This window comes from Microtus ochrogaster, chromosome 6 (genome assembly GCF_000317375.1).
Source record: "Microtus ochrogaster isolate Prairie Vole_2 chromosome 6, MicOch1.0, whole genome shotgun sequence".
Taxonomy (NCBI): domain Eukaryota; kingdom Metazoa; phylum Chordata; class Mammalia; order Rodentia; family Cricetidae; genus Microtus; species Microtus ochrogaster.
Window position 1 is genome coordinate 59,267,956 of NC_022013.1, and position 27,831 is coordinate 59,295,786.

General features: G+C 51.2%; 1 protein-coding gene across 6 annotated transcripts in view; it reads right to left on the reverse strand.

The window, feature by feature from the left end:
• Positions 1 to 27,831, reverse strand: part of Arhgap22 (Rho GTPase activating protein 22) — a 157,783-nt gene that overhangs the window by 10,277 nt on the left and 119,675 nt on the right. For 3 of the 6 annotated variants that reach the window (XR_003377069.1, XM_026779911.1, XM_026779912.1), the window contains 2 exons: positions 11,500 to 11,628; positions 102 to 309 (listed from right to left, as the gene is read on the reverse strand). Coding sequence is in view for 5 of the 6 variants with exons in the window: in XM_026779911.1 (XP_026635712.1) it covers positions 102 to 309; positions 11,500 to 11,628 (337 nt within the window). In the remaining variant the exon portion in view is untranslated. Of the gene's footprint in view, positions 1 to 101; positions 310 to 11,451; positions 11,629 to 27,831 lie in introns of all 6 variants that reach the window. The other 3 variants (XM_026779908.1, XM_026779909.1, XM_026779910.1) reach the window with 1 other exon arrangement.

Consider the following 27,831-nt stretch of genomic DNA (forward strand, 5'->3'; position numbering starts at 1 on the left):
ACACCAGGCAGGCCCTGCTCAGAGAAGCTGGTGTCAAGGGGGAAACTACAGCAGGCTTACCAACTGGTCCCACCTCTCCTGCCCCGTCTCTCAGAGCTCACCTGTCAAACAGAGGCTTCTCCCCACAGTCGAAGGAATCCTGCAGGTCCCTCACCAGGTTGGCCTGACCCGGCATACGGAAGAGCCCCTCTTCACCGAGTCCTCGCTCCCGGATGAAATCCACACACTGTTCCACCAGCAGAGGTGCCAGGCGAGGGCCATACTTCCGCTCATGGTGCACTGTGTCCTCCAGCCGCTGCCCAAAGATCCCTGGACACAGGAAGAGACTGTTAAGATTCCACTGCCGCTCTGCTCAATGGCGGGTGAAGGGTGTCTGGGACAGCTGAAGGCAGAGAAGGCTGTGGGTACCAAAGGAGGCTCTTTCCAAGGGTACAGATTAGACGCTGGGAGGGCACCCCCAAGTGGCTAGGCGGGGCTCATAGCGCGGCTAGCCTGGCTTGTGGAGCTTGCTCAGGCCAGGAGAAAATGGCCTCAGGGAGCATGTATTTGAATTGTGTTCATGGATTTGGAACTCACTCCAGATGGGAAACCATGCCATGCCCAGGCACATAAGAATGAGCAGATCCCTCTTGGGTCAGTTCATTGCGCACTGCTATAAAAGGGAGGCACAGGACAGCTCACGGGACAAGACTGTCGACACACTGATGTGGAAAACATTGTCCCATTCAAGATCATTCATGAAAACATCACCCCATTCAACATCATTCATTAAAGCATCGTCCCATTCAACCTCATTCATCAAAATGATGCAGTGAGTGCCGGGGCACCAGCTCAGCTCAGTGGGTAAAGCCTCTACACGTAAGTGTGAGGACCTTAGTTCAGATCCGTGTTAACTTGGGACACAGTAGCACCCATGTGTAATCCCATGTTCCTAGAGTGAGATAGGAGGAGCCCTAAAAACTTGGGCCAGTTATGTTGTCATACACAGTAGTGAAGAAAAAACCCTGTCCCCAACAAGGAGAGACAACCAAGGTTGCCTTCTCTCCTACACACACACACACACACACACACACACACACACACACACACACCAGAGAGGAGGAGGAGAAGAAGAACAACACTACAAGACATTGCCTCACATCCCTCAGAGGCTACTGTCATCAGAAGAGAAACTAGGGAGAGCGGACAGGGAGGAAGAGGAACCGAAAGGCTACGCACTGCTCGGGGTAGGGGAATGAAGCACTGTGCACCATTAGCAGAGACAAGAGATGGTGTTGCTGGGATATCCATGCAGTGTGGTATCTCAGTTCAGTGAACTGAGTACTGAATTACTGTGCAAGCAATTCCAGTGCTGGTTAGATGAGGGAAAGGAACTGAAAGTGGGGTGTCAAAGGTGTGTGTGTGTGTGTGTGTGTGTGTGTGTGTGTGTGTGTGTGTGTGTGTATGTGCACAGCAGCTTTGCAAACAGCAACGTGCAAGGTGGGGGACACTCGGCCAGCCATCAGCACACGCAACGCGCTGTGCCTGCACAATGAGACGTGGTTCTGTCCTGCAAAATCAAGAAATTCTAAGAGGCTACGACAGGGATGAATCCAGAAGACACTGCAAAATAAGGCTCTCCCAAAGGGACAAAAGCTGTGTGACCAAACTGGTAAGGATTCCTACATTGTCACTCTCGGAGAGAGGAGGTGGAATAGTGGTCGCTGGGGACTGGGAGGGAGGTGGACGTAACTGTTCAGGGGTACAGCTTCAAAGATAGGGAAGGATGGTTCCACCGCCATCTGAGCTTTAAGATGAAGCAGTCGAGGAGTGGTGGTGCTCGCCTTTAACCCCGGCACTTGGTGAATCTCTGTGAGTTCGAGGCCAGCCTGGTCTACAGAGCTACCAGGACAGCCAGGGCTACCAGAGAAACCCTGTCACAGAATGGCATTGCAAATGCTGAGCCTTAAACTGCACGATCTGGAAATAAAGCATTCAGAGCTGGTGAGGAAGATGCCCCTGCCCCGCATGCCTTCTTAGGGAAAGGTGTGCACCATATGCACACACAGTTTGGGATTTTCTTTGTGCATGTGAACATGTGAACATGTCAACTTGTGTGTGCCTGTGGCAGGGTCCAAGTGAAGCCCATTCAGTGTGGCCCTGGACGCAGTAAACATCCCAGCTCTTCTGTCACCACCATGAAGATGGAGGCGCCCAGCAGCAGGTCCCATGGACAGGGACCATCAGGTCACAGCAGAGGAAGTGGTATTGGAAAAGATGGAAACCTCCCTCTTCTGGGACTTGGCAGGCTAGTTCCCTGACTGTGACTTTGGGGAAGGCTGAGAGCCTGGAGCCCGGGGACACGATGTCTACTTGGGCAGCTCAAAGCAGGCCAGACTCAGGCTGAACAGTGTCCTAGCCTTTGCGCTCAGGCCTTTGCGCTCAGAGCTGGTTGGTCCAAGAACACAGAGACTCTGCTCTTCCTCTCTCAGGACTCAGTCACCCACGCTCAGGGCCTAGGCTGCACAAGTTTACCTCCTCCTGTCACGTTGAACAGTTTTGTTTTATTTTGGGGGGAGGGGTTTCAAGACAGGGTTTCTCTGTGTAGTCCCAGCTGTCCTGGAACTCACTCTGTAGACCAGGCTGGCCTCGAACTCACAGAGATCCACCTGCCTCTGCCTCCTGAGCGCTGGGGTTAAAGGCATGTGCCACCACTACCTGTTTTGTTTTGTTTTTTGAGGGGGTGTGGAACATTTTTTAAATTAGCTTTTTTTTCTCCCTCTCTCCTTCTTTATTTCGAAGTGCACACGCTAGGTAAGCTTTTTGTCATTGAGCTGTACCCCAGCTCGAGTTTCTCTTGAAATATCTGTGCTTACGGCGGCAACAGCCCTAAGTTTCCACAAGGCAAGCGTGATAAAAGCACCTCTGACAGAAACCCACTGCTGCCTCCCACCCACCTCGGCTGCTTCCTGCTTTGAGACATTTGTGACTACAGACCTCCCCAAATGACACTAGAGTCTGGATAAGTGGGGAAGGGGTCCCAGCCCACAGAAGGAAGCCACGGGAAGTCATGTCTGTTGTAACCAGAAGTACCATTACGTCAAATGAGCAGTCATGGAACACACAGAGGAAGTGTCCCCAGGTGGGGCAGCGGCTAGTTTGGCCTGGCACCCGCCTCCTCCCCACCACCCATATGGACCTTTCCTTCAGCTTTGCCCACGCCTCAACCTCACCAAGGTCAGCTTCCACACAGTCATGCCCATGTCTAGTTGTTTGTTTGTTTTGTTTTGCTTTATTTTTTACTCTTTGGGGGCTTGCCACAGCTCCCAAATAAATACAAGGAGACTGACTTTTACTTTTGAATGTCCGGCCCTAGCTTGGCCTGTTTCTAGCTAGTTTTTCTAAGTTAAATTATCTCGTTTCTCTGTAAGTACATTTTACCTCTGGGCTCTTAGCTTTCCTTTAGTCTTTATATTTTTCTTTCGCTCTTATTCCACGGCTGGCTGTGTGGCTGGGTGACTAGCCCCTGGCATCCTCCTCTCCCACTGTTCTCCATTCTCCCTTTCTAGATTTCTCCTCCAATTTTATTCTCTTTGCCTGGAAGCCCCGCCTATTCCTCTCCTGTCTAGCTACTGGCCATTCAGCTCTTTAGTAGACCAAATCAGGTGTTTGCAGCAGGCAAAATAACTCAGCTTTACAAAATTACACAAATGCAACATCAAAGGCTGCAACACACCTTTGCATCGGTAAACAAATGCTCCACAGCACAAACGACTGTAAACACATCTTCAACTAAAGCCCCACAGCACCCGTGCACATGCAAGGCCTTCTGTTTCCATTGCATAGCAGTGTAAAGACACTCATTTCTGCAGGGCCATGGGCAGAGGTGGAGGACGGAGATTATGGGAAGAACAAACACAATGCAGTGCCTCTGCCTGTCCCAAGTCACTGGCCTCAGCTCCTGGCCTCAGCTCCCAGGGACTGGAGACCAGTCAGGAAGACAGAAGACTTGCCAAATTCTCTCCACAGACTCGCAAAGCTCAGGTGAGTCCAACCAGCCTCCTTGCTCCCCGGGCCCTAGGCATCCGCCTCTCACTGTGTGTCTGTGCCTGGCCCTGTTCTAAGAGCAGAAGTCCCCCCTATTCTCAGGGGAAGCAAACCCAGATCCCCAGGGAAACTGCAGACAACACCATTCCCTAAGTAGAACATGCACGATCTAAGGGTAAACTGAGGATTTTTTGGCACCAGACATAGAAAAAGGAGATCACGACGGCTCCATAGTACGCTTGAGGGGAAGATTTTTATTTTATAAGGGAGCGAACAGCCAGAGGCGTCCGGAAGAGTCCAGAGCAGGGAGACAACGTAGACGTGGCCAATAGAGTGCACTTGGCCATGAGAGGAGAGAGGGGAAGAGAGAGAAGGAGAGAGAGAGTGAAGGCAAAGGGGACCAAGAGGGAGGGGTGGGAGGGGCGGAGGGGCAGGAGGGAGGGGATGATAGGGAACAAAAGAAAGGGCATTCCTGAAACAGCAGAGTTACAAGGGCCGAGTGAGGCGCTTGGGGAAGGGAGCCCGTGCGTTGGAGAAGTTTAGGGTGGAGCACAGGGTGAGGAAAGATAGGATGCGGCCTTCTTGTGGTCCTGAGGGAACCTGGTGGCAGCATGCACTGCTCTGGTGTGCTAACAGGCACCACTGGCAGCCATCTGTCTCTTTAGGACCTGAACTAAGGAGCTGGCAAAACAGAACAATTGCAACAATACACTAGAACGGAAGGTCCCTTCCGTGGATGCCCTGCTCCCCGCACCCCATCTCCGAACTCATCTTTTTGTACTTCAGCATTTTCACTTAAAGGAGCAGCTCCTCAAATGGTCATTGTGGAACAAGATAAAGGCGGTGTGAATACCAGCACTATAGTACCGTGACAACGAATCTGATAGGCAGGTGACATAAACAAAACAAGCACCCCAAAACGATGACTCATCCCAGACACGGCAGAGTGGGAGGGTTCAAGATTTCATCACAACCCACAATTTAAAACTTATGAGCTGTTTGCTTCTGGAATTTTCCACTTTGTACTTTCAGGTGGCAGGTGGCCCCTGGAAGCTAGAACCCCAGAAAGTAAAAGCTGTGGATGTGTGAGCGACACCAGGAGTCTCAGAGTCATCCCGGGTTGTGAGCATGCTCCCCGCTGCACCCGCTGTGATCTTCACTTTACTAACCAGGCTGCCAGGCAAGCTCTGCCCTGCTGGCCTCCACCAGCCCCTAGGCACAAAACTTAGACGAGCCCATCTGTCCGCGCGGCGACACCCAGTCTTGACAGGTCTGTCCGTGACAGCCCCTCCCAACCCTGCCTCCCACTGAAGCCTTCCTGAACATTCTCACTGGCCCCAGATAGGGGCAACGGGGAAAGTCACAAGGTCTCAGCACTTCAAAATAGAAGAGGTTTGGGGACGGAGGTGACAGAGGAAACAAGCAAGTAGAGGAAGGGGACCAGGGGGTCAATGGAGTAGCTGGGATGGAGAACACCTGGTGCTGGAGGGCGGGGATGAGGAAGGATGCCTGGAGGGGAGACAAGGTTACGTGAGCACCGGCCCCAGATGCCAGGAGGTCGGGACAGAGGGGGCAAGTAATAAGACCAAAGAGATCCAGGTCCTGGACGCACATTTGGCTAAACCAGTGGACCACAGGCCTCTGTCTCCATCTACAGAGTGAAGTAGCATCTATGTTCACAGAGTGCCCCAAGGCCCAGGATGGCCCCGCATTCCCAGGCCATCCCCTCTTCCACTGGACTCTTGAAAGGAAAAATCCAGACCTCATTCCTGCTCAGCCTCCTGATTCTTCCTTGCCAGCTGGCCCTACTGTAGGCAAGCCACGATCAGGCCTCAGGCAGCCTCCCTTTCCAGTGGCCCTGCCCATTGCTTTCTTTACCATAGTCTGCCTCTCTGGCAGACCCTGTGTGGCCTGGCCCCACCTGTTGAACTCCCAAAGCCCTCCTGGCAAGTCTCAGAGGGGAAATATGCCAAGAATCAGTTCCAGTAGGCTTGTCATGTTGCTGGAAACCCAGCCAGTATGTGGTTCCTAGAGGTCCCGGCCCACGGTTGTCACAAAGTGCCCACTCTGCCAGCTGAGAGGAAGCTCTTGGGGATGGCTTTCCTCAGGGTACCTGCAGTCACAGCTTCTGCCTGACCAGCTGTTCCTTCCAGCCTGACCTACGTGCCTCCGGTAAGTACCTCTCAGAATCTCAAGCAGGAGTAGAAGCCACAGCCCCAGCTGCTGCTCAGAGCTCATTCTAAAACACCCTGGAAGTGGCCCTCAACCTCCCTGCCGAGTCCTGGAGCTATGCCCACGGGTGAACACGCAATACCAACACAGGGCACCTAGTGCCTCAAGGGAAGTGGTGGTGGTGGTGGTGCGAGGGGGCCAGAGTCCTGCCACAGCAAGAAAGGGGGGCCATTGGGATTCCCTCTGGATCTGGTCCCAGAGCGGAGGCAGCAGGTCGGCTTGGCTGCTGTCTCTCTGCCTTTGGCTCTCCCCAGTGGAGAGGAGGCCACAGTCGGGGGTGGGGGTGGGGTGGGAGGAGGACAAGGAGAAAATAATTCTCCAGAGGTTTGCAAACTTTGGGGAAATCTACAGTCTCCCTCTTAGCTACAAACTTTAATGCTCTTTGGTCCACTCCCACCTGCAACCTGCCTTGCACCGACTCCTGGAACATCCACCCCCACTTTGATTGGACCACCGACTTTTCCTATTTCAGGTCCTGCTTTCTGAGACAGTCTCAGATTGGCAAGAGGCTAAAATCCCTTCTAACTTGCCCTCAGCGTGGCTAGAAAACCACCAGAGGTTAAGGCACTAGAGGATGGGTTGTCTAAGGCCAGTCAGGCCCCAAGACAAACCTATTCCCTCCTCTGGTTGGTGGCGGTTCAGAGGCCAGCAACAGGCCCTGGAGTCCCAGCTTTTGACCCATCTCCTGCTAGGTGTCTAAGCAGTTGGGGATGGGAAAGATTTTAAATTCCTAGACGTAGTTTCCCATCTCACCAAACAGCTTTCACCCCTGCCAGAAAGGATAGGGGATCCCCAGTTCCTCTTCCCCGACACGCACATGCACATACATCCCCGCAGCCCCCTGGGACCAATCTAGGATCCCCGGGTTCCGTGATGTGGGCCACCCTCCCTCAGCCCCCATCCCCCAAGCCCTGCGCGTCCCGTCGAGCCCCTACCTGGGGCGGCGGGCGCGCAGCAGGAGGGCAGGCGGCAGGGCGGCCGTGGGCAGGCGCGGCAGCTGGAGAAGGCCCGAGCAGCCGGCATCAGGCCCATGGCGCGCCCGGGCGCGGCGGCGCGGTAGCAGAAGCAGGAATGCCCGGCACGCGCACAGGTAGCGTCTTGCCCGCCGCCTGCCCGGCCAGAGCCGCCCGGGGCCGGACCCGGGGCGAGGGAGGGAGGATCGAGTGCCTGAGATGCCTCCCCGCGCTGGGAGTTCCCGGTGCGCACCCCCTTTTCTGCACCGCTGTATCAGGAGCCCTGAGTTGGCAGCAGCTCCCCACGCGATCACTTCCTAGCTGGGGTCCCGCTTCAGGAGCACCCAAGCAGACCAAAATCCCAGAGGCACGAGTTTCAGGAGGTGCAAGGAAGGCCAGAGAGGATTGGGCAACTGGTTCTGAATCACCCTGCCAGCAGAGCTTAATGCCCGACCTAAAGGGGATCCCACACTCCAGGCTTTCCAGGTCTCCTACCTCCTTGAAACCAGGCTTGGATTTGACCTTGTCTCCTCCCAGCAGATCTAAAAGATAATTAACAACCCATTTTTACAAGAAGCTGTGAAGCCTCAGATAGGATGCTATTTGCTTGGGGTCTCCTGGCCGAGAACCGACAGATCATTCCAAAATCGTCTTTTTGGAAAGCCTAACCTCTCCGGGTTGGTCTAGAAGAGCTCACAATCGTGTGTTCGGAGTGGTGTGCAGGATCAGCCTACACCAGGAGGCAGGTGGACAGAAGCAGAGAATGAACAGATGGAGAGAGGAAGAAAGCCCTGAGTCTGGGGGAATGGGGCCCCTCCTCAAGCTAGGTAGAAGCACAAGGGACCATCACTTTACCTGCTCAGGTTTAGTGGGACATAGCCGGGAGTATGGACCACCGAGGGAAACTTTAGAGCTGCTCTAAGAACCAAGATCACCCATTGAGTAATTTTAAGAACACACCTTGAGCCAGGCAGTGGTGTCCCGTGCCTTTAATCCCAGCACTCAGGAGGCAGAGGTGGGTGGATCTCCATGAGTTTGAGGCCAGCCTGATCTCAGACTGATCATAGCCAGGCCTATGTAGATAATAGACCCTGTCTCAAATCTTAATGCAAAAAGATCCATAATGATCAAAGTATCAAAGTGGTAAATAAAGGCAGGCTGAGTGAGTCTCAATCACGTCCTGTCTTTATTCCAAATGGGGTATTTTGATGTCATGTCCTGGTGACTTCCTCGCCTTACACAGCCAGAGCTTGGTTAGGTATGAACTGGCTGAGGGTGGAAAGGCTGTCACGGACTATCAGGGTAACTGCAGGGTGCTTGAACTACAAGAGGAAGAGGAGATAAGGGGACTTACCAGTCCAGGAAGTGGAAAAGGCAAGGGGTATATCCTTACCTGTGTGTCCCTGGGGAAAGCACACACTCCCAAAGTTTTGAGCTGTGGGACACTGAGACTAACAGCGTAGGCCCTGAACCTGAGCGTGGAGCTAAAGTCCTCCATCCAAAAGTGCGTAGAATCCAAAGTGTCTAGTCTCTCTTCTCGGGTCAGTCTGAAGGTGGGAAGGGTGAGCTTCCTACTCCCCGCTAGGGTGGGTAGACAATGCTGCTGGCTTCTTTTCTCCTATCTGAACCCCAGTTTCCCAACCTGGAGGTTCCTAAAGTAGACCTACCAGCCTAGAAAATGCCCAGATGAATGGAGGTTTGCAGTTGCCTCCTGCTTATGGGTCCTCACCAGGTCTACTTCACTGAGTTCTAGTCTGTTGGGTTGGGAGCATCTGGGGTGGGAGTGGGGGCAGGGCTGGAGAGCCCAGACATGATGATGGTTCTCTTCTGTGAGGAGCCTGGTGCCAGGTGGGCTCTTGAGCTTGGATGGCGTCTCTGAGCGGCGTGTGCAAGAGCGCAGAGCTCCGTGTAGCATACAGGGAGGGGAGACTGGTTAATGGCTGCCAGAGGAGGAAGGGAAGACAGGGTGGCAGAAAGCAGAGAGGGAGTTAAAGGTGGCTGAGCGGGGGTTGCTGCGGGGAGCTCCCAGATAAAGCAGTTGCTCTTGCCCTGCCTTTCCTGGCTGACAGTTCAAAGCCCGGGGCTGGAGCCTTGAGCAATGACTGCCACTTGTCTCCCCTGACTCAAGGATCCAGATCATGGGCTCCTGAAGCTCTTTTAGGAGAGGGGCCTTAAGTGCTTCATGGAAGGAGATCTGAGGACGCTGTGAACCTGTCCCACCTGTCCCTAAGCCCATGGGGAAGTCTCCACCTGGTGTCTGAACCTTCATGTCTCACTAGAACGGTCACACAGCTTCAGAAGCAGGTTCAAATGACCGAAGCCCAGTCTCGGGCTCACTGGCTTAATCACTGGAACAGGAAGTAAGACTGTCTTCATGAGTCTCTTGGTGAGGCTGAGATGTGGAGCAAATGGTGCCGGGGAGAAGTGATCCCCAGCCCTCTGACTCCTACCTTAGCTGCCTATACAGATTCACAGACAGCCCACACCCAAATGTGCCCAGACAGAGCCGTGCTCTCAGGATCCCCGCCATCTCCGGCGCCTCCAGTCTGCTCCACGCTGGCACCTCTTTCACCGTCACTGACCTCCACCCTTGCAAGATGCTCGGCAAGACTCCCGGAGTCAGCGTTCACACCTGCTTTCCTCACAGTCCTGGAGATCTCATCACCCCTAGTTCCTGAACAGAGTTGCAATCTGCTCAGTTCAGCAGCCAGGCCCACGAGAAGCGCTGCACTCCTGCACAGACAGTCCAGATTCTGGACCTCCCCTCCCCTCCTGCCTATCCAGGAGCAGACAGACGTTCCTCCAAACTGCATGTCAGATCACCACATTCTCTGCCTCAGAACTCTCCAATGCTCTCTCCCTATCTCCCTGAGGAGGTAAAGCCCATATCCGGAGGGGGACCAGGAGGCACTCACCCACCACCTGACTCTCAGCCAGAGCTTCCTCTGGCCCACATCAATGCTCCCCTGTGCCAGCCAGGGCTGGCGGGTTCTGGCAGCTTCCCACCAGACATCCTCTAGCTTCTGGCTGCCTCTAGCCTTCTTGCAACACTTTGTTTCAACAATGAAACAGCACTTCATACCCACCAAGGTGGCTATTAGCAAACCCAAAACAAAAGCTTCTAAAAGGCAGGGGGACTGACTCTCCCTGGGCACCCAGCAGGTGCGAACACCGTTACAATCACTACAATCACGGTTGGCACTAATGATAAGTTCTGGGGCTTGGATTGCAAGTATTCCTTCTGATGTTCATTTTCCTGTAAATAAGCAAAGGCACCAGGAATAAGGAATCTGACTAACTAGCAACTGCTAGGCTCTTGTGTTGTCCTGGCTGCCTTGATCAAGAGGACAACAGGTTACACTGCCAGAGCAACCACTCACGCCAGCACCAGCTGTTGGCTGTCCATGAGAGCACTGAGCCAGAAATGCCACAACTGGCGCGCATTCTCTTGGCCCCTGAGGCCCAGCCCCACACAGGGCTGGGTGAGACAGTGGGAACCTTCAGGAACCATTTCTGCCTTGGCACTTCCCTTGATGAAGGGAAAATTGTGACTAGCAGCCAGGCCATGATCAGTCCAAACATAAGCTTCAATGCCTGTGGGTGGCGCTAGGAGCAGGATGTGATGGGCCAAAGCAATGGTCCACACGCCCCTTCTTGGGCTGTGTCAGTCCCTCTGCCCCCTTGGGTCTCTTGTTCATGAATGCCTTCAGATATGTGTACTTGTCTGTCTTCTCTAGAGACTGTGACAGACAGCAAGGTGTAGGGGTCAGGGGCAACGCTTGACTTTGCTCAGTGCTGAATTCCCAAGTGTCTGGAATAGACCAGGTATCTTTCGCCACTGACTGAAGGCTTTGAATGAACAAGCAAGCAAACAGCAGATGAAGGACAGGAAGTGGACATGGGGGTCAGCGTTGGGTTCCAGTGTTGCAGGGAGGCCTAGGAAAGGGGAATGGTGAAGACTGAGGAACTGGATATGAACACAGGGTGGTGTGGCACCACCTGCAGTCTGGGGGAAGAGCACTCAGCAGGGTGTCTAGATGGAAGGTGACGAGCATGTAAAGGCCACAGGCCTCTATTTAGTGGCTTGTGTCCCCTGCCAAGGGGCCACCTACTAGGTGGGAGGCATGACTTCAAGGATATAGTAGCAGAAGGAGCAGGCTGCCATCAGACATGCAGGATGCAGTCAGCAAGTCCCAAGTGAGAAAGAACTTGTGAGTTCAGGGCAAGAAAACAAGATTACCTGTAGACAAGGGTTCTACAGGGTGGGCATGCGAGCTACGGGAAGTACCTCCTCCCAGCGGGGCCCAGATGACACGGCGAATGGCCTGCACCCAGTCCTCCATATCACGCTGGGAGCTGGCCATGAGCAGGAGCGCCTCAGGGTTGGCTGGCACCTTCTCCCGTTCTCCGGCACCACCTGCAAGACAGACAGACAAGATTTAATGCAGGGTCCCTGTGCAGGACAGGAGGTCCCCTCCAGACACCTGGGAACTCAGCTCTTGCTTCCAGTTTGCGCCTAGTCCCTTTCCACACCTCACATGGGGGTCCTTTCTGGTCTTTCTTTTTTTCCTCCCTTGCTCTCACTTTGGTTTGTTTGTATTTGTTCATTTGCTTCCATATCAAAACCGAAATCATTAAAAGTCTAATCAGACACTACTGGGGGGAAATGCCTATCTCAGGGCAGCTCAGAGAGCTTCAGTCCCTCAGACGGCTTCACTGTGCTTTGTGTGAAGTCAGCCACTGTGTTTGACACTCACTGTGTGCTTTATTTACCCTTAGTGTACCTGACCTCCCTGCACACCAGATTCCCTATTCCACGCAGGTTACAGAGGCCGGGTGGTAAGCCTGATCAGGATCTACTACAGGCTAAAGGGCAGGAGGGGCGGAGGAGAGCTGGGTTCCTTGAAGCTAACTCTCCACTCAGCAACTCTACTGGCTCCCAGGTTGCCCTTGCAAGTGAGTTCATCGCTCGGATGTTCTAAAAACCACTTTATGCTGAGCTCTGTGGGCAATTTAAGGGATTTCGAAGGCTGTTTTCCTCACCCTCCATATCCCCAAACATTGTTCCTTGTGTAGGGTAGGAACATTGTCCTATATGCAGGACAATGTTCTGGGGATGAGTCCCAGAAACAGCCTTGTGCCCAAGGGAGAGAAGGTAGACAGAGAACATAACTAGCCCGGACTGTCCCTTGCTGGACTACGGCCCAGGGAAAGAGCCCAGATGGGAACAGATGCTTCTGAGCACTAGAAAGTTCCAGAACATTTCTGCTGAGCACACAACCGCCCTTGGCCCATCTTCACAAGATCCGAAAGCAGTTACCAAGTATATGTTGAGGGATCAGGGTCTCTTACCACTTTACCCCCGAGCTAGCTATACCCTTAGCCCACCCTTCTTCTTATTTTATAGACAGAGAAACTGAGGCACAGCCCAATTCAGTATCTCGCCTGCGCTCATAGTTCCTAAGAGCTGGAGACATAGATTCCAGGTCCTGGTGCCCGGCCACCAACCCCTGCTTCTCACCACCTCCTAAGAGAGTGTCAGCGTGTTAGGGCCACAGCAAGCAGCCCGAGGGAGGTGAGCAGACTCCTGTGGGAGCTGTACCCATGGCGGACATGGACCTTGCTGGAGGTGTTATGAGCATGGAGCATGGGACAACAGACACTGCAGTGGACAGAAGGACCCCCAAAGCTCAGCAGGGTATCGAGCAAGACACTTCCAGGTACAGACAGACGAGCCCTGCTCGCTGGGGCTTCCAAAGTGACCAGACATGAGAGTCGTCGCGGTGGGGAGCAAGGAACTGAGGCCCATCTCTGCTCCTGTGGCGGTGGCCTTACACATGGACGCGGCTCTGACAGTGAGCTGCCCGCTCAGAGCAGCTTGGTAGAGGCTGCTACCCATCATTTGGGCCACGCAGACTGTGAGGGTCCTCGGTGGGGAGAACCTGAGGACACCAGAAGCTTTCTGTATGACCTCAGCATTGCAGCACAGACCCGAAGAAAGGGACCCAGAGACCCACGGACCCAGGAATTGCCAACCACGTCGTTTTTCATACCTAATTGTGAATTTCTCTTTTTAAAACCCATTTTTCCTAAAGAAGGTAACCTGTGCAATACGTTTCCCATTCTACAAAATGTGCGTCCGCTCATCTCAGAAGTGGGCAGACAGGGTGCCATGAGTTTGCATGTTATACAGTTCATGTATTTCTTCATGTATGTTCATGTACATGTATCCTTCAGCATGCATTCTTATTCAAGAAACAGTCCATAACTGTTTTCCAAAGTGGTTCCACCATTTATTTCCAGTCTAGCCAACACCGGTGATTCCAGTTCCTGTGCCCTCATCAATGCTTTCTTGTGTTTAGCCGTTCTAGTAAGTGTGCAGGTGGAGATGTGACTTAGCGTCTCCCGAATGACTGACTGTGTTGGATATTTTGGATATCATTTTATTTACTTAATTGGCACCCATGGACCTCTGGTTAAAAAAAAAAATGCATCTGTTCAGGCTTTTCACCCATTTTTAAGATATTTATTTTTTATATTTATATTATCTTTATTTTATGCATGTGCCCAAATGTGTATATGCATGCCACTGCATACCTGGTACCTATGATGTCCAGAAGAGGGTGTTTAGATTCCCTGGAACTGACATTACAGAAGGTGCTGTACTTTCATATGGGTGCCGGGACGTAAACCAAAGTCCTCCAGAAGAGCAGCCAGTGCTCTTAACTACTGAGTCATCTGCTCAGCCTCAAGATGATTTATTTTATATTATATGTATAGGTGTTTCACCTGCATTTAGGCCATGTGTGTTTGGAGCCCATGGAAGCCAGAAGAGAGTGTCGGAGCCCCTGGAACTTGAGTTGCAGATGGTTGTAACTGCCATGCGGGTGCTGGGAATTGAATCTAGGTCCTCTGCAAGAGAAGCCAGTGCTCTTAATGGCTAACTCCAGCGCCTCATCCATTTTCTGGAGAAGTTATTTCCATGACCGAGTTTTTTAAAGTTTTTTGCATATTCTCAATGCAAGTTCATTAGATTTGTGTGTTCAAAACCTCTTGCGGTTTACTTCTAAGAATAAGAATAAGAGGTTTTAATTTTGCAAACTGCAATTTACCTTTTTCCCCGCCCCTTTTATCACTTAGGTTTCTTTATTGTAGCTAAGAACTTGTGGTTTAAGTCTTTTTCTAAGCTTTCTTCCAGCAGCTTTATGGTTTAGGGTCAATATTTAGGCCTACGAGTTAGAGCTAACTTCTGTACACAGCAGTCTGCTTCTATGGTCCCGCTGCTGCTGACCTTGCTCCCCCACTGCGTTGCCAGGCTCCTTTGGTGGTCGATGCACTATCCCCGAGGAAAGAGGTCTTAACTCCTTCCTTTTCCATCTGAGTACCTGTATTTGCCTTTCAGTCAGTTTGCACAGAATAGCACTTGAAGGCTGACTAGAAGTGAGGAAGAGTACATAGCCTTGTCTTCCTTCTGATGATGTAGGAAAGACACTCGGGTTTTTATCTTCATACGCTGATGTATTTTTGAAGACACACCATATTGGGCGGGATGCTTCTATTCCTAGTTTGTGGGGGAACTTTTAAGCAATGATGGACACTCTTTTTGTTTAAAAGTGCTCTTTAGGGCATCTGTTGAAATGAACCTGTTAATTTATTAGTTGTGTTATTAAAGCAGGCTGGTGGATTTTCAAATGCTAAATCAGACTTATACTCCTGGAACATCTTCTCCTGGCTAATTTTGCATTAATCTGTTTGTATACGTGCTATTCATCACTGAAGGAAGTCAGGACAAAAACTCAAACAGGGCAGGAGCTGATGCAAAGGGCATGGAGGGATGGAGGGGTGCCTACTGGCTTGCTTCCCCTGGCTTGCTCAGCTGCTTTCTTATGAACCCAGGACCAGCAACCCGAGGATGGCACCACCTACCATGGGCTGGGTCCTCCCTAATTGATAAGTAATTGAGAAAACACCTGACAGCTGCATCTCACGGAGGCCTTTCCTCAACTGAGGCTCCTTTCTCTCTGATAACTCTAGCTGTGTCGAGTGGACACACAAAACCAGCCAGCACAGATGTCTTTGTCCAGCTTTGGTTCCAGGCAACACAGGTCTCAGAGGATCGTTAAGGAGTCTCTCCTTTTCAATTTTCTTGGGGGAGACTTCGTGTAGAATTTTTACTATTTATTTCTTAGTGTTTGGTAGATTTCAGGAGTGTTATCTCCTATCCCAGACACTTTCTTTAGAGGAAGGGGGTTTCAAAGTTACTTTAAGAGCCAGGCGGTGGTGGCTCATGCCTTTAATCCCAGCACTTGGAGGCAGAAGCAGACAGACCTCTCAGTTCAAGGCCAGCGTTGTCTAAAAATAAGTCCCAGGACAGCCAGGGCTACACAGAGAAACCCTGTCTCAAAAAAAAAAAATCACTTTAATACATATATTTTTTTCTAGTCTAACCTGCAAGTGTTTGTGACTTATAGAGAATTTGCTTCATCTGTGTTACTAAACGAACCAGCATAAAGTTGTTTGTCATAGTCCATGGTCATTTCAGCGCCTGAAGGGTCTCTGCGTACACACGCCCCTTCGCAGTGGCCTTGAGAGGATGGCCACCTGTGTCTCTTTCAGGTCAGTCTTGCCAGACCGCAGCTCCTGTTACTGACCTCGATCAAACAGCCTTTTGTTGGACTATGATCATTGTTTTTCTCATTAGTAAGCTTTGTTTAAAGGTTAGATGGTAAATAGTTTAGGATTCTAGGACAGACAGTCTGTGCAACAACTCCTCCACTCTGCCAAACTGAAAGAATACTGAGCCAGCAGGGCCAGGATAGGAGCGGGAAGACCTGGGCGTGCTTGCGAGAGCTGATCACAGAACGTGCCAGCCAGGCTGCAGTTTGCCACCGTGCTGTTAGTTGCTTTCCCGTGTTTGTTTTCCTTTGCTTACGCTGGATTTGTTCCTCCTGTTCCTTGTGAATGGGGTTTACTGGATTGCTTAGATTTATGAGTCTGTAGAGTTCACAAAGCTCAGGCCCTTCGGCCTTTAGTGCCGCAAATACGCTCGTCCATCCTTTCCTCTGCCCCTCGGTGACACCAATTACTTGTAAACTAGACATCAGGGAGCTCCTCCCACGGCTCACTGATGAGAGATGTTTGTGCTAAGAACTTTTCCTCTATACATTTATTTTTGGGTAGCGTTACAGCAGAATAATGCCCCCTCTCTAAGGTACTTCCATCCTAATATCTGGAACCCATGCATAGGTTAGGCTGTATAAAAGAAGAGTGGCAATTTTGCTGATGGAATCAAAATGGCTAATTGGCCCAGTGCAGACCTAGTGGCCTTTCAAAGCAAAGGAGAAACCAGATACAAAATGGACGCATACAAACCAAAAATGACACACTAAAAAGACTTGATCAATCATGGCAGCCTAGAAGGTATAGGGAGGTCAGGAGTTGAAGAACCTGGACAGCATCTAGGAGTGGGTGAGAAGCTAGCTTCTCCCCTATAGACTCCCAAAGGTGCTCAGCACTGTGACCCCTTTACTTAAACCAGATCTGTAACCTCGAGAACCACAGACATCACACAGATTGAACTGTTATCTGAGCCACGGATTTCGTGGTGACCTGTTACAGGTAATGTCTACAGAGGCAGGCATGGTGGCATACATCTGTAAACCCAGTACTCTGGAGGCAGAGGTAGGAGGCTCATGGGTATGAAGCTGGCCCGGGCTACACATTTTCAGGCTGGGGAGAGCCTGTTCTCCTAAGCAAACAAAAGTCCCAAATAATAGCAAACGTGTGGTTTCTACTGCTTACAACTCACCAACCTTTTGTCTTCTGTGTTCACCTGAGCTATTTTTTTCAGTTCAGAGACTGATGGTTTGCACTCCGGAACTATGATTTGGGCTTTCATCATCATTATGATTTTTATGCCTCTTTCATGTCTCAACTGAGCTCTTAGGACACAGTGAATTCGGCTAAAACAAAACTGCTTTAATGTCTCAGTCTGCTCATCTTGAAATGTGTGTCATTTCCGCTGTTCCCAGCTGTCTGACTTGGCCTCATTCTGGCCCTTACTTTCCTGCCTCTTCGCATTCCTGATGTTTTTGAATAGGTGCCAGGCATTGTGGTTTCTCAGTGGCTGAGTGCTGGGGACTTTATCTTCCTGTAAGTACTCTTGAACCTTTCTCTGAGATGAAGTTAGGATTTTTCGAGACAGGGTTTCTCCGTAGCTTTTTGGTTCCTGTTCTGGAACTAGCTCTTGTAGACCAGGCTGGCCTCGAACTCACAGAGATCCTCCTGCCTCTGCCTCCCGAGTGCTGGGATTAAAGGCGTGCTCCACCACCGCCCGGCTGAAGTTAGGGTTGTGGAACCTAGAAGGCTCATGGCAGAGCTCATGGTTCCCCTGTGGAGGGAAAAGCCCTCTGGTGTCATGCCCAGTGTCTATGCCGTGGCTCTCTGGCTCTCCAGTCTGGCAGGTGGGAACAGGCACCGCTCCATCCTGTGTCAGGGTGGACATGACGACCTCATACCTTTCCTTCCTCAGTCTCAGAAGTTCCTCAAATGCCTATGGTCACAGGTCCACGCTTTGTCATGGATGCTCTGTCTCTTTACAGCCCTTCCATCTTTCCACACACCACCCTGCAAGCCCTCGTGCTTTGATCGCCCAGACTCCAGCTGTGCTGTCTCCATCCCTGGAGGCCAGTGGCCTCCACTTGTGTCCCTTTCCTATATCACAGCCTGGAAACTTCCTTAAAGTAGCCAACTAAGACATATGTAGGACTGTTTCTCAACTCTGGCGCAAAGGTCCTTCATTATCTAATGTCCGATGTCTTGACGACACAGCTTCAAATATACATGTGTTGGGGCAAAGTTGTGTCCATAGCTAGGGAATTGGTCCCTCTTGCTTCAAGCTGTTCAGAAGTGACAGTCACATCCCTGTATCTAAGGGACTTATTACATGTGACTTACATAGGAAGTATTGACATCCACAGCCATACACAGTTCTCACTGACACCACAGGAAGGAAGATTACTAAGAGCATTTTACACATTCGGAAACCAGGGACGTTAAATACTGGACACATGAACAAACAAGCAGAGAGCCCAGGGCAACCACAGGTTCATTCACCTGTGTGCTCTTTTTTTTCTCAGTAAGAAACCTTTGTAGTACCTGAGTGGAGTGTAAGGAGGATCCAATGGCTGTTGAAACAAACTGTAGGGCCCTTTATAGCACCCCACTGTTTATGCCTATCTTAAACTGTGACGGCGAGTATTTCAGGAATAAATGCATCGTGAAGACGACAGCCTTTAGCTGTTGTTCCTGCCCCTTCCCTCTTATTTTTAAACATTTTTATTACATTTTGAAAATCTTTTTTTTTTAAAAAAAAAAAAAAACTCTTATTCTCTGAGTGTTTGGCTTGCATGTACATATGCGTACTGTATGCATGCAGTGTCCAGAGACCAGAAGAGGGGGCCTGATTCCCTGGATTTGGAATTACGATGCTCCCTGTCCAGGGTAGTTTTTAGTCGACTTGACATAAACTATCGTCATCTGGAAAGAAGAACTTCAGTTGAGAAAATGCCTCCACCCAGGTTGTCTGAAGGGCATCGTTTTGAGTAATGATTGAGGTGGGAGGGCCCATGGGGGTGTGCCAACTCCTAGGCAGGTGGTCCTGATATATACATACATACATACATACATGTATGTATATATATATATATATATATAAGCAAACAAACAAAAAACAGGCTAAGCAAGCCATGAGAAAGCCAGTGAGTTGTGCCTCTATGGCCTCTGCTTCAGTTCCTGCCTCCAGGTTTCTGCTTGGAGGTCCTGCCCTGACTTCCCTCAGTGATGCAGGATGATCATGAAGTGTAAGCCAAATAAATAAACCCTCTTTTCCCCAAGGTGCTTTTCGTCATGGTGTTTATTACAACAGTAACCCTAACTAAGACAGCCGTAAGCTGCCGTGTATGTGTTGGGAACAGAACCTGGGGCCTCCACAAGAACAACAAATGCTCTCAAACGCTGAGCCATCTTTAAAGTCCTTCTATTATAGTGTGCGTGTGTGCGTGTGTATGTGCACGTATACTCACACATGCAAGCGGCATGCACATGGATGTTCATGTGGGGTCAAAGGACAACTTGTGAGGTTCAGCTCTCTCACCACGTGAGTTCCGGGGATTGAACTCACATCGTCAAACTCGTGCAGCAAATGTTTGTCCCCCTGAGCCGAGCCATCCCTCTGCCCTCCTCTTCTTTTTAAACAAGTCTGTGTGGTCACTAAGCTGCCTACCATGCATCCTGGACATTGGTAGCCCTCCTCCTAGGGGATCAACCCTCAGCTTAGCTCAGATCAACCCCATGTTGTGAGGACCTGACTTTGCAAACTCCGTTTTAAAGAAGGGGCTTCAACTTAAGCCATGTAATGAGGGGGGGCGAGGCAATGTCAGCTCCAGAAATGTGCGGAATTTGAATGGACACCCTAAGAAATCACCTATTAAGGAGCAGGACCATGAAATTTAAAGAGGTCCAAATGTTTCTGAGAGGCATCCTGTCTTTGAAGATACCCTGTCAATAATTTATGGTTCTTTGTTGGGGTTTCAGAAACTACCTTACCCTATGCCCTTCTTACCCAATCCCTAGACGACAGGACATGAACTCCCCTGATTATGGCATTCCCTTTTCAAAGTTCTCCCCTCCACAGATTCTCTGCCACACACTTTCCTCATCCACCACTCTGGGGTGCTGGAAAGGCGTGGTCCAAACTCAAGTTTGTATATTAAAGACCCTTGTGTAATTTGCATCAGAAACAGGGCTCCATGAATCCATTTGGGGATCAGTAACGAGCATAACAATGTGTGAGGAGCATGTGGACTTAATCCACAAAGCATCAAAGTCCCACGCCTTGGGGGTGGAGAAAGTGAAGGCGCCATCTTGTTAGGATAAAAGGAAACACCAGCTTGGCTTTGCACCTAGGCCAGCCAGCAAGGCCTTGCGTCCACTTTTATTACCACATCCAGTTAAACACAAGGAGAGTGGGCTCAGTCCCAACACCAACGGCACTTGGGGCCAGAAGGTACTTTAGGGTGGGTGGGGTCCGTTTTGCACACAATAAGCAGGATGTTTAAAGTGAGCCCCTGGGCTCTACCCATTAGACAGACTGGCAGCAACCTCTCCTCGCTTCGGAGGCTGTGACCACAACAAACGCCTCCACACATTGTCAGATGCTCCTTGGGGGGCAAAACTGCCACTGATAGAGACCTATCTAACCTACAATGTCTGTGAGTCTGACTGACTTTAATTCCACAGCCATGTGATACGGCACAGGCATAATGTGGCAGGTCCACGAGAGACCCCTACCGTCCTATCAAATCTGGTTCCATTCAGTGTCAGGCAGTCCAGGCAGAGAGCTGGAGAGAACCTGGATCCTCCTCTCCTTGTCCTTACATAGGCTCATTGGGAGTGGCAGTGGGGGGTGCTCACTGGCCTCACACAAGGCTTCAGTGCGGGCTGTACGGTCTTGACTTCCAAACTGACCACCGTCCCTCCCTCCAGACCTGAACCAATCCCATCTCTGGGCATGGCTTGGCCATCCTCTCAGCTGGGGGCAACTCCTGCTTTCAGGGACTCAGACTGGAAACAGGCACAACCTCCGTTCTTCTCTCACATCTCATAGTGTGTCAGCAAAACCTGTTTGCTCATCTTTCTGAATATCTCCAGAACTGGATCGCTTTTCACAGGCTACCTGGTTGAGATCACAGTCATTTGTCAGCTGGAGTCTCTTCTGACTCCATAAATCTGTCCCCAATACAGAAGCCACAGGGACCCGGTGAAGACTAAAAGCACCTGACACCTTGCTCGGTCCTCCCAGGAGCCCCCATACCAGCCACAGCCCTGCTAACATCCTCAGGGTCCAGATCCCACTCCTGCCCTTTTGTCCCTGGTTGCCTCCTCTCTGAAAGTGGTGTTATCAAGCACGGTCTCTTGTTTCATGGTTTGTATCTGCTCGTTCCCTGCCCAGTACCCAGAAAGCTGCTCTTCCAGACACTGGCATGGCTTGCCCCTCGCTTCATTCATGTCTCTCTTTGAATGTCACCTTGGAGACTCTTTCCTGACCTCTCGTCTCCAACTATGCTCCTTGTCAGCCACCACTGTCCCATAGCATCCAATATATTTGAGCACACAGAGTATGCTGATGTGAGAAACTTAGGCTGCGTGCCAGACCACCTTCACGTTGTCCGTATCTAGCGCTATGTGTGAGAAGAGCCTGGCATAGAGGGCGTACACACAGAACACACAGAAGACAATAGATGAACAACAAAGGCGAACAAGATCAAGTGACAGAAATGCTCACAGTCCCCACTGCAGACAGACAGGCAGCCTGCTGATGTGCGTGTGGCCAGCTGTGGCCAGTGATGCAGCTGAAGCACCCACACAGAATCCGCAGGGTGCAGCCTCAGCTGCCCATCCTGCCGGGCTGACTGGGCTGAACTTGCCCTCCTTCCTTCAGCTTTCTTTACTGGCTTGGGGGCAGCAAATATTGCTTGCCCTGCAAGGGTGGCTTTCCAGGTTCCCAGGCTGCTAGCCTCACAGTCTACCCAGGATTCTGGTTGTCCACTTACCCCTGGACAGGCGCCTGCTCCTCTTCAGATACTTGGAGAGGCAGAAAGGCATGGTGAGGTGAGTGAGGGACCAATGAGGAAAGGAAGACTGGGCACGGCTGAGCCTGGAGTGACAGCCAGGTGCCCATACAGCGGGCAGCGAAGCCGGCAGCTGCTCTGTCTAGCTGCAGAGCAGTAAAAGCTGTGGAGACTAAGGTAGGGTCTTTCATCTCTCGCTTGCGAGGGACTTCTGCATTTTGCAGGACCTGAAAGTTGGGACAGTCCAAGGCGGGGATCCCCGTGAGCACTTCCCAGAGTTCACAGATACTGGGGTGAAATGGAGGGAGGCAGCCTGGAAATCACACCGCAGGCTGGTCTGCATCTGGGCTCCTGTTCTGCATCCTAGCCCAGAGCTCAGCAAGTTCCTGACCTTGGTCAGCTGCAGGGTCAGCCCGGAAAGGTGTGCTAGGAACAGGGCTCCAAGCTGAGGGCTGCTGTCTGGCAGTGTCTGCCGATGAATGAGCACGGGGTAAAAGCTGCACTACACAGAACTTACTGCAGCCAAGTGTGAGCTACTTGCTTCGTATTTGTCTCCTTTTAGGTTTTGTTTGTTTGTTTGTTTGTTTGTATGCTTGCTGTTGCTGTGTTCTTTTGGTTTGGTTTCTCTAAGTGTTTTCAGAAAGGGTCACATTACGTCATTTATCTAGACTGGCCTCGAACTCACTAAGTTGCCCAGGCTGACTTCAAACTTGCCATCCTCCCACCTCGGCCTCCCTCCTCAGGCCATCTTCTCTTTGTGAGCAAAATGTGGCCAGTGATTGAACCCACCTCTCGGGGTTCAGGTGGAGACTATAAAGAATGCTTGGAAGATACCCTCCTTCCTCTGAGGTGGGCGTCTTCCTGCTTTGTCACAAGCAAGAAAGCCAAAGAGCCAGGAAAGCTCCATCTCTGGGAAGTGCAGCGTCAGGACCTGAACTTAACTGGATTCTTCCCGAGAAAGAAGTCACCACACTGGTGCTCTTTCCTGCATCCCTGAAACAAAGCCGGCTGGCTGGTCCAGCCTTGCCTGCCTCCCCCAGCATCATTCTCTCTCCCCGGACACAGGGTCAGAACCTGTGTCTTAGGGTTATCTGTGCTATAGTGAAGCACCATGACCAAAAGCATGTTAGGGAGGAAAGGGTTTATCTGACTTCTACTTGTCTGTTCATCACTTTAGAAGACAAGACAGGAACTCAAACCGGACAGGAACCTGGAGGCAGGAGCTGATGCAGAGGCTATGGAGGGGAGCTGCTTACTGGCGCACTCAGAGTGCTTTCTTAGAGGACCCAGGCCCACCAGCAGGGATGATCCTGCCCACAATGGGCTGGGCCCTCCTCCATCAATCACCAGTGCCCTATAGGCTTGCCTGCAGGCCCATCTTACTGAAGAATCTTCTTAATTGAAGTTTCCTCCTACCAGGGCAAAACTATGCCAGCACAGCCTGTGGCATTGGGCAGCTCCAGAGAAAATTCCCGAATGGCTGCAGCAGGAAGACATGCACCAGGTTTTGGTGAATAGGGACACAAGAAGAAGCCATTTATTTGCCCACTTCCTTATGGCATCACCCAACCCTTCAGAACCAGCTCTCCTTTACCTGCCGGTCACCAACCATTCTGCCTTGCTCCCTTTCCCCTCAGGGCCTCCCCGCAGGAGTGGCCTCCTGCAAACTACACCGCTCTCCTCTTCACAGTTTACTCCGTGGGAAAGCGACTTCCAGCTTCATACAGGTGGTTATTGCAAGTCTGCCAAGGGGCGGTCCATCTTCTGAAAACAGCCCTAGCCCTACTCTCTGGTGGAGTGGGTAAAACAGTGGGCCCTCCCTACCTGAGGGGGTCTGGGTCCAGACTGTGCCGCCTCAAGCCCCCCTTATAAAATGACCTGGCATTTGCATGCAACTTGCACACACACATCCTCTCTGGACTACTGTAGTACAGAATCCATGGCAACATGCTAAACGTTATTTAGGGATGGTTGCCCATATTCTAATAGGAATCAATCTATCATGGAAATATTTTCAGCCTATAGATGTTTGAATCCAGAGGCAGGGAACCTGCAGACTCAAACGTGTTGCTTAACTACATCATGTACACACATCCAAACAACACAAGGTGGTGAAGCTGCTCCAGGGGCGTGGGATGGTCCAGGGTGAGAAGCAGGCCGCCGCCTGCCTGGGAGGGTGACTTGCTAGCAGTGGAGAGTTAGCCTGCTTACTTCTACCAGGATAGCAGGACACAGGGGCCTAGGTCTGCTTCAGGACAAGGGGATGCCCAGGCGCATGGGAAGAGAGACTGACCTCTCCAGAGACTGTAAAGGGCCCCCATGTACTTTCTCTTCCTGGTAAAAGGCCCTCGGTATGCTTGGCCCTGGGGAAGCTGGGCCAGTCCTGCTCTTGCAAAGGCCAACGCGCTCCCAGGAGCCTCCCTACCTATCAACAAGGCAGTCTCACTCCTTACGGCATCTCCCTGGGGATTTCCTCAGGGCTGAGGGAACATTTGACTCTGCAAGAATCTGCAAGTGGTCTTCCCAGGGGCATTTACAGAAGTGGTGTAGGGGCCTGGCTCAGTAGTAGTCCCTGAAATGTAAGTCAGATCTTCCCCACCCAGTGGGAAGTCCAGAGGTACCCTCGGTCCTAACCCTGATTTCACCACAGATCCTGTTTGAACTGCAACCACCTTTGCAGCCTCAATCTCAACTCCCCCATCTCACCCTGTGTGTGCTTGTGCCTGAGGTGTTCCATGCACTTCCAGCCATGCTCAGTTCATCTTTCTCTGTCAAACAGACCGACTTCCCATCTGCTCACCCGGTCAACTTCTGCTCAGTCCAGATCCAGATCAAGTGGTCCCACTTCTCTTTCAGCTTCCTTTAAATTTCCTCCACACCCACCCCATCCCCACCCTTTTAAAAAAAGTTGGGTTTTTTTTTTTTAATTTGTTTTGTTTTTATTTTCTGTGTATGAGTGTTTCACCATCTGCATGGTGCATGCAGTACCTGTGGCGGCCAGAAGAGGGCATCAGATATCTCTGGCTGAGTTTCAGTCGTGAGCCACCATGAAGGTGCTGGGACTCAAGCCCAGACCCTCTGGAAGAGCAGAGTCAACCCTCCCGCCCCTCCCTTTTTTTCTTCTACGTGTGGTTACCGAAGCTCTAGTGTATGGCAGACATTGTGTCATGTGCTAGGGACATAAACTGATGTCAGCCTCAGAGAGATTAACTAGGCCCCTAAGGGCTGTGGTTGCCATGACAACCATACCACCAAGCCACCAACCTGCTCATGCAGCATTCCCTGCTCAGTCATTCTGTAAGCTCGCTGCCATTAGCCTCAGTGCCCAGGCGTGAGTTTCCCAGGCCCAGGGGGGCAAGCAAGCTCTGAGTACCCTCTTCAGACTAATGGTGCCACAGGTCCTCTCTGATGCTATCTGGGTTTCCGGGATTGAACTGGACAGTTATCCTAATCCTCTCCATACACACCTAGAGGGCTTGGTTTCGTGTGGGTGCCCAGGAAGGCCTATTCAATAAGAACTCACAACTACTCCTATTGCAACTGAGAAAGACACCCCCCCCCATTATTCACCTTGATCTGAGGTTCCTATCTCAAAGCCTGAGCAAGTACACTCCCGTGGAAGCTGTCCCTCAGAGGGACTGACTAGCCACTGCTGTGGTGACTAAGCACTGTCCTTCCAGAGTGTCCTCTACCACCAAGGGTGCTCCTGAAGTTCTGAGTGCCCCTCTCTGGAGAGCTGGCCCAGTCAGAAGTGCCGGGGTGGCGCTCAGAGGGGTCTGCAGGGCACGCCTGACACACACAGTGCGTGAGGTCCCCCACTACAGAACCGAGGAAAAGGGTGCACAGGGTTTAGGTGGGGAACCAGGAACACTGCTTCTCAAGTGGAGGAGGCCCAGGAACACCAGAGCCAGGGAAGGGGCCCTAAGCTGAAAAGGAGGCTGTTAGTTCCCACCACAATGGCTGTGGTGGTTATATCATCACCGTGAGCTATGGGAAAATGTCCATTAGCCAGTTACAGTTCTCTTGCTTGCTCTCGTTTGCTTCTTTTGCTGCCTTCTTGCTCTCTTGGCTCATCTGTCTGTCTGTCTGTCTGCCTGCCTGCCTCTCTCATGTCCCCACTCCCCAAAACAGCCTTTCACTCTTTTGCTCTCCCCTCCTCCCGCAATGAACCCCTTGTGCTAACTCCGTTGCACGCGGAGTGTTCGCTCTGTGGCATACCTTGTCAGGACCCGCCACAGGAACCCACGTCACTGCTTTTTAATCCTTTCAGAGTCAACACAGGGTTACCTTTCTGGGAAAGGTCTGTGAGTCAGGGAGATCTGACAGAAACACTTCTGATCCTCTGAACTGAGAAGAATGGGCGAGAAGGACATTGGGAGTTGAGAGATGGACAGGACATTCTGCAGGTACCCAGGAGAGACGGGCAGGGTGGCTCTCTTGATGGGATCACAGAACCTGGCCATGAACTAGGGCTAGGAAGGGTCTGGATGGTGACGGGGAAGCAGCCCTGGAGCCAGATCAGCCTGGGCAGAGAGGAACGCCAGGACTGAGTAGGAGCGAAGCCTAGATAGGCAGAAGGGTCCTGTGAGTGAGAAGACTTGCTGTGCTCCGCCAATTTTGTTTCTAGAAACTGCATGTGAGAGCAAACAGAAACCACTCTAATTGAGGCATCGAACACTTAAAAGTACTGGAAATGCTTCTCACCCTGTGCCCTTCATTGATCCCAAACTGGGCACAGAACTAGCAGCTCACTAACCATTGCCCCAAACCTAACCCTACCCACAGATTCCCTGTGCTCCTTCCCACAACGGTCTGGCCTCAGGCTCTGATGCTGAGCATCATCATCCTGGTGTATCGGGTACCACCCCTGTCTGCTCAGTTTTGTCCCTGTGGCTGATGTACGCCTTCATGGCAGTGTTTGAGACCTGTTGTCCAGATAGAGGGGCATTACACTAGACCTGGGGATACAAAAAATGGCAAGATCCCACCTGGAATCCTCGGCAGACCATCCGTGATAAACAAACAGGCTGCAGAGAACTTGCTTAAGAAGCCAAATTAGGTTGTTTCCAGGTTCTGGCTATGACAAATAATGCTACTATGAACACAGTTGAGCACATGTCCTTGTGGCATGATTGAGCATCCTTTGGGTATATACCCCAAAATGCCCCTCCACCGAAGAGTGGATAAAGAAGATGTACACAATGGAGTACTACACAGTGGAAAAAAAATAATGACATCTTAAAATTTCCTGGGAAATGGGTGGATCCAGAAAACATCATATTAAGTGAGGTAACCCAGATCCAGAAAGACAAATATAACATGTACTCACTCATAAGTGGCTTTTAGACATAAAGCAAAGAAAAACTAGCTCACAATTCACAACCCCAGAGAACCTAGACAACAAAGAGGACCCTAAGACAGACATACATGGATCTAATCCACATGGGAAGTAGAAAAAGACAAGATCTCCTGAGTAAATTGGGAGTGTGGGGATCATGGCAGAGGGTAAAAGGAGAAGGGAAAAGGGGAGGGAGGGGAGCGGAGAAAAATACATAGCGCAATAAAAACAATTTAAAAACAAAAGAAGCCAAATTAAAGGGAGGCAGCAGACATGAGTTCTTCAGTACCCAGTGGGAAGGCGCTGGACCAAAGGACTGAAGTTCTGTCCAGCCCGTCCTTTATTATGATGACATCCCCAGCACAGACCCCAGTCCAGTCCCACAACACTAAACCTTGGACCCCTGGAGGAAGAGAACTGGCTGGCCTAGCCAGTTTCTTGCAGGAAACCTGGGGTGGGGGAAGGGAGTTGCAGCCTAAACTCCATGCACCTGACTCTGGCATCGTCTTCCAGCCCAAGGTGCAAAGGCAGTGGGCCAAGCGGGCTGCAAGGGGGAAGAGATGAGATGCAGTCAAAGGCCTGTATGAAGTTCAGCTGGCGGGAGAGGCGGGTCCAGTGGATACAATCCCAGGGGACGATGACATGCCACACA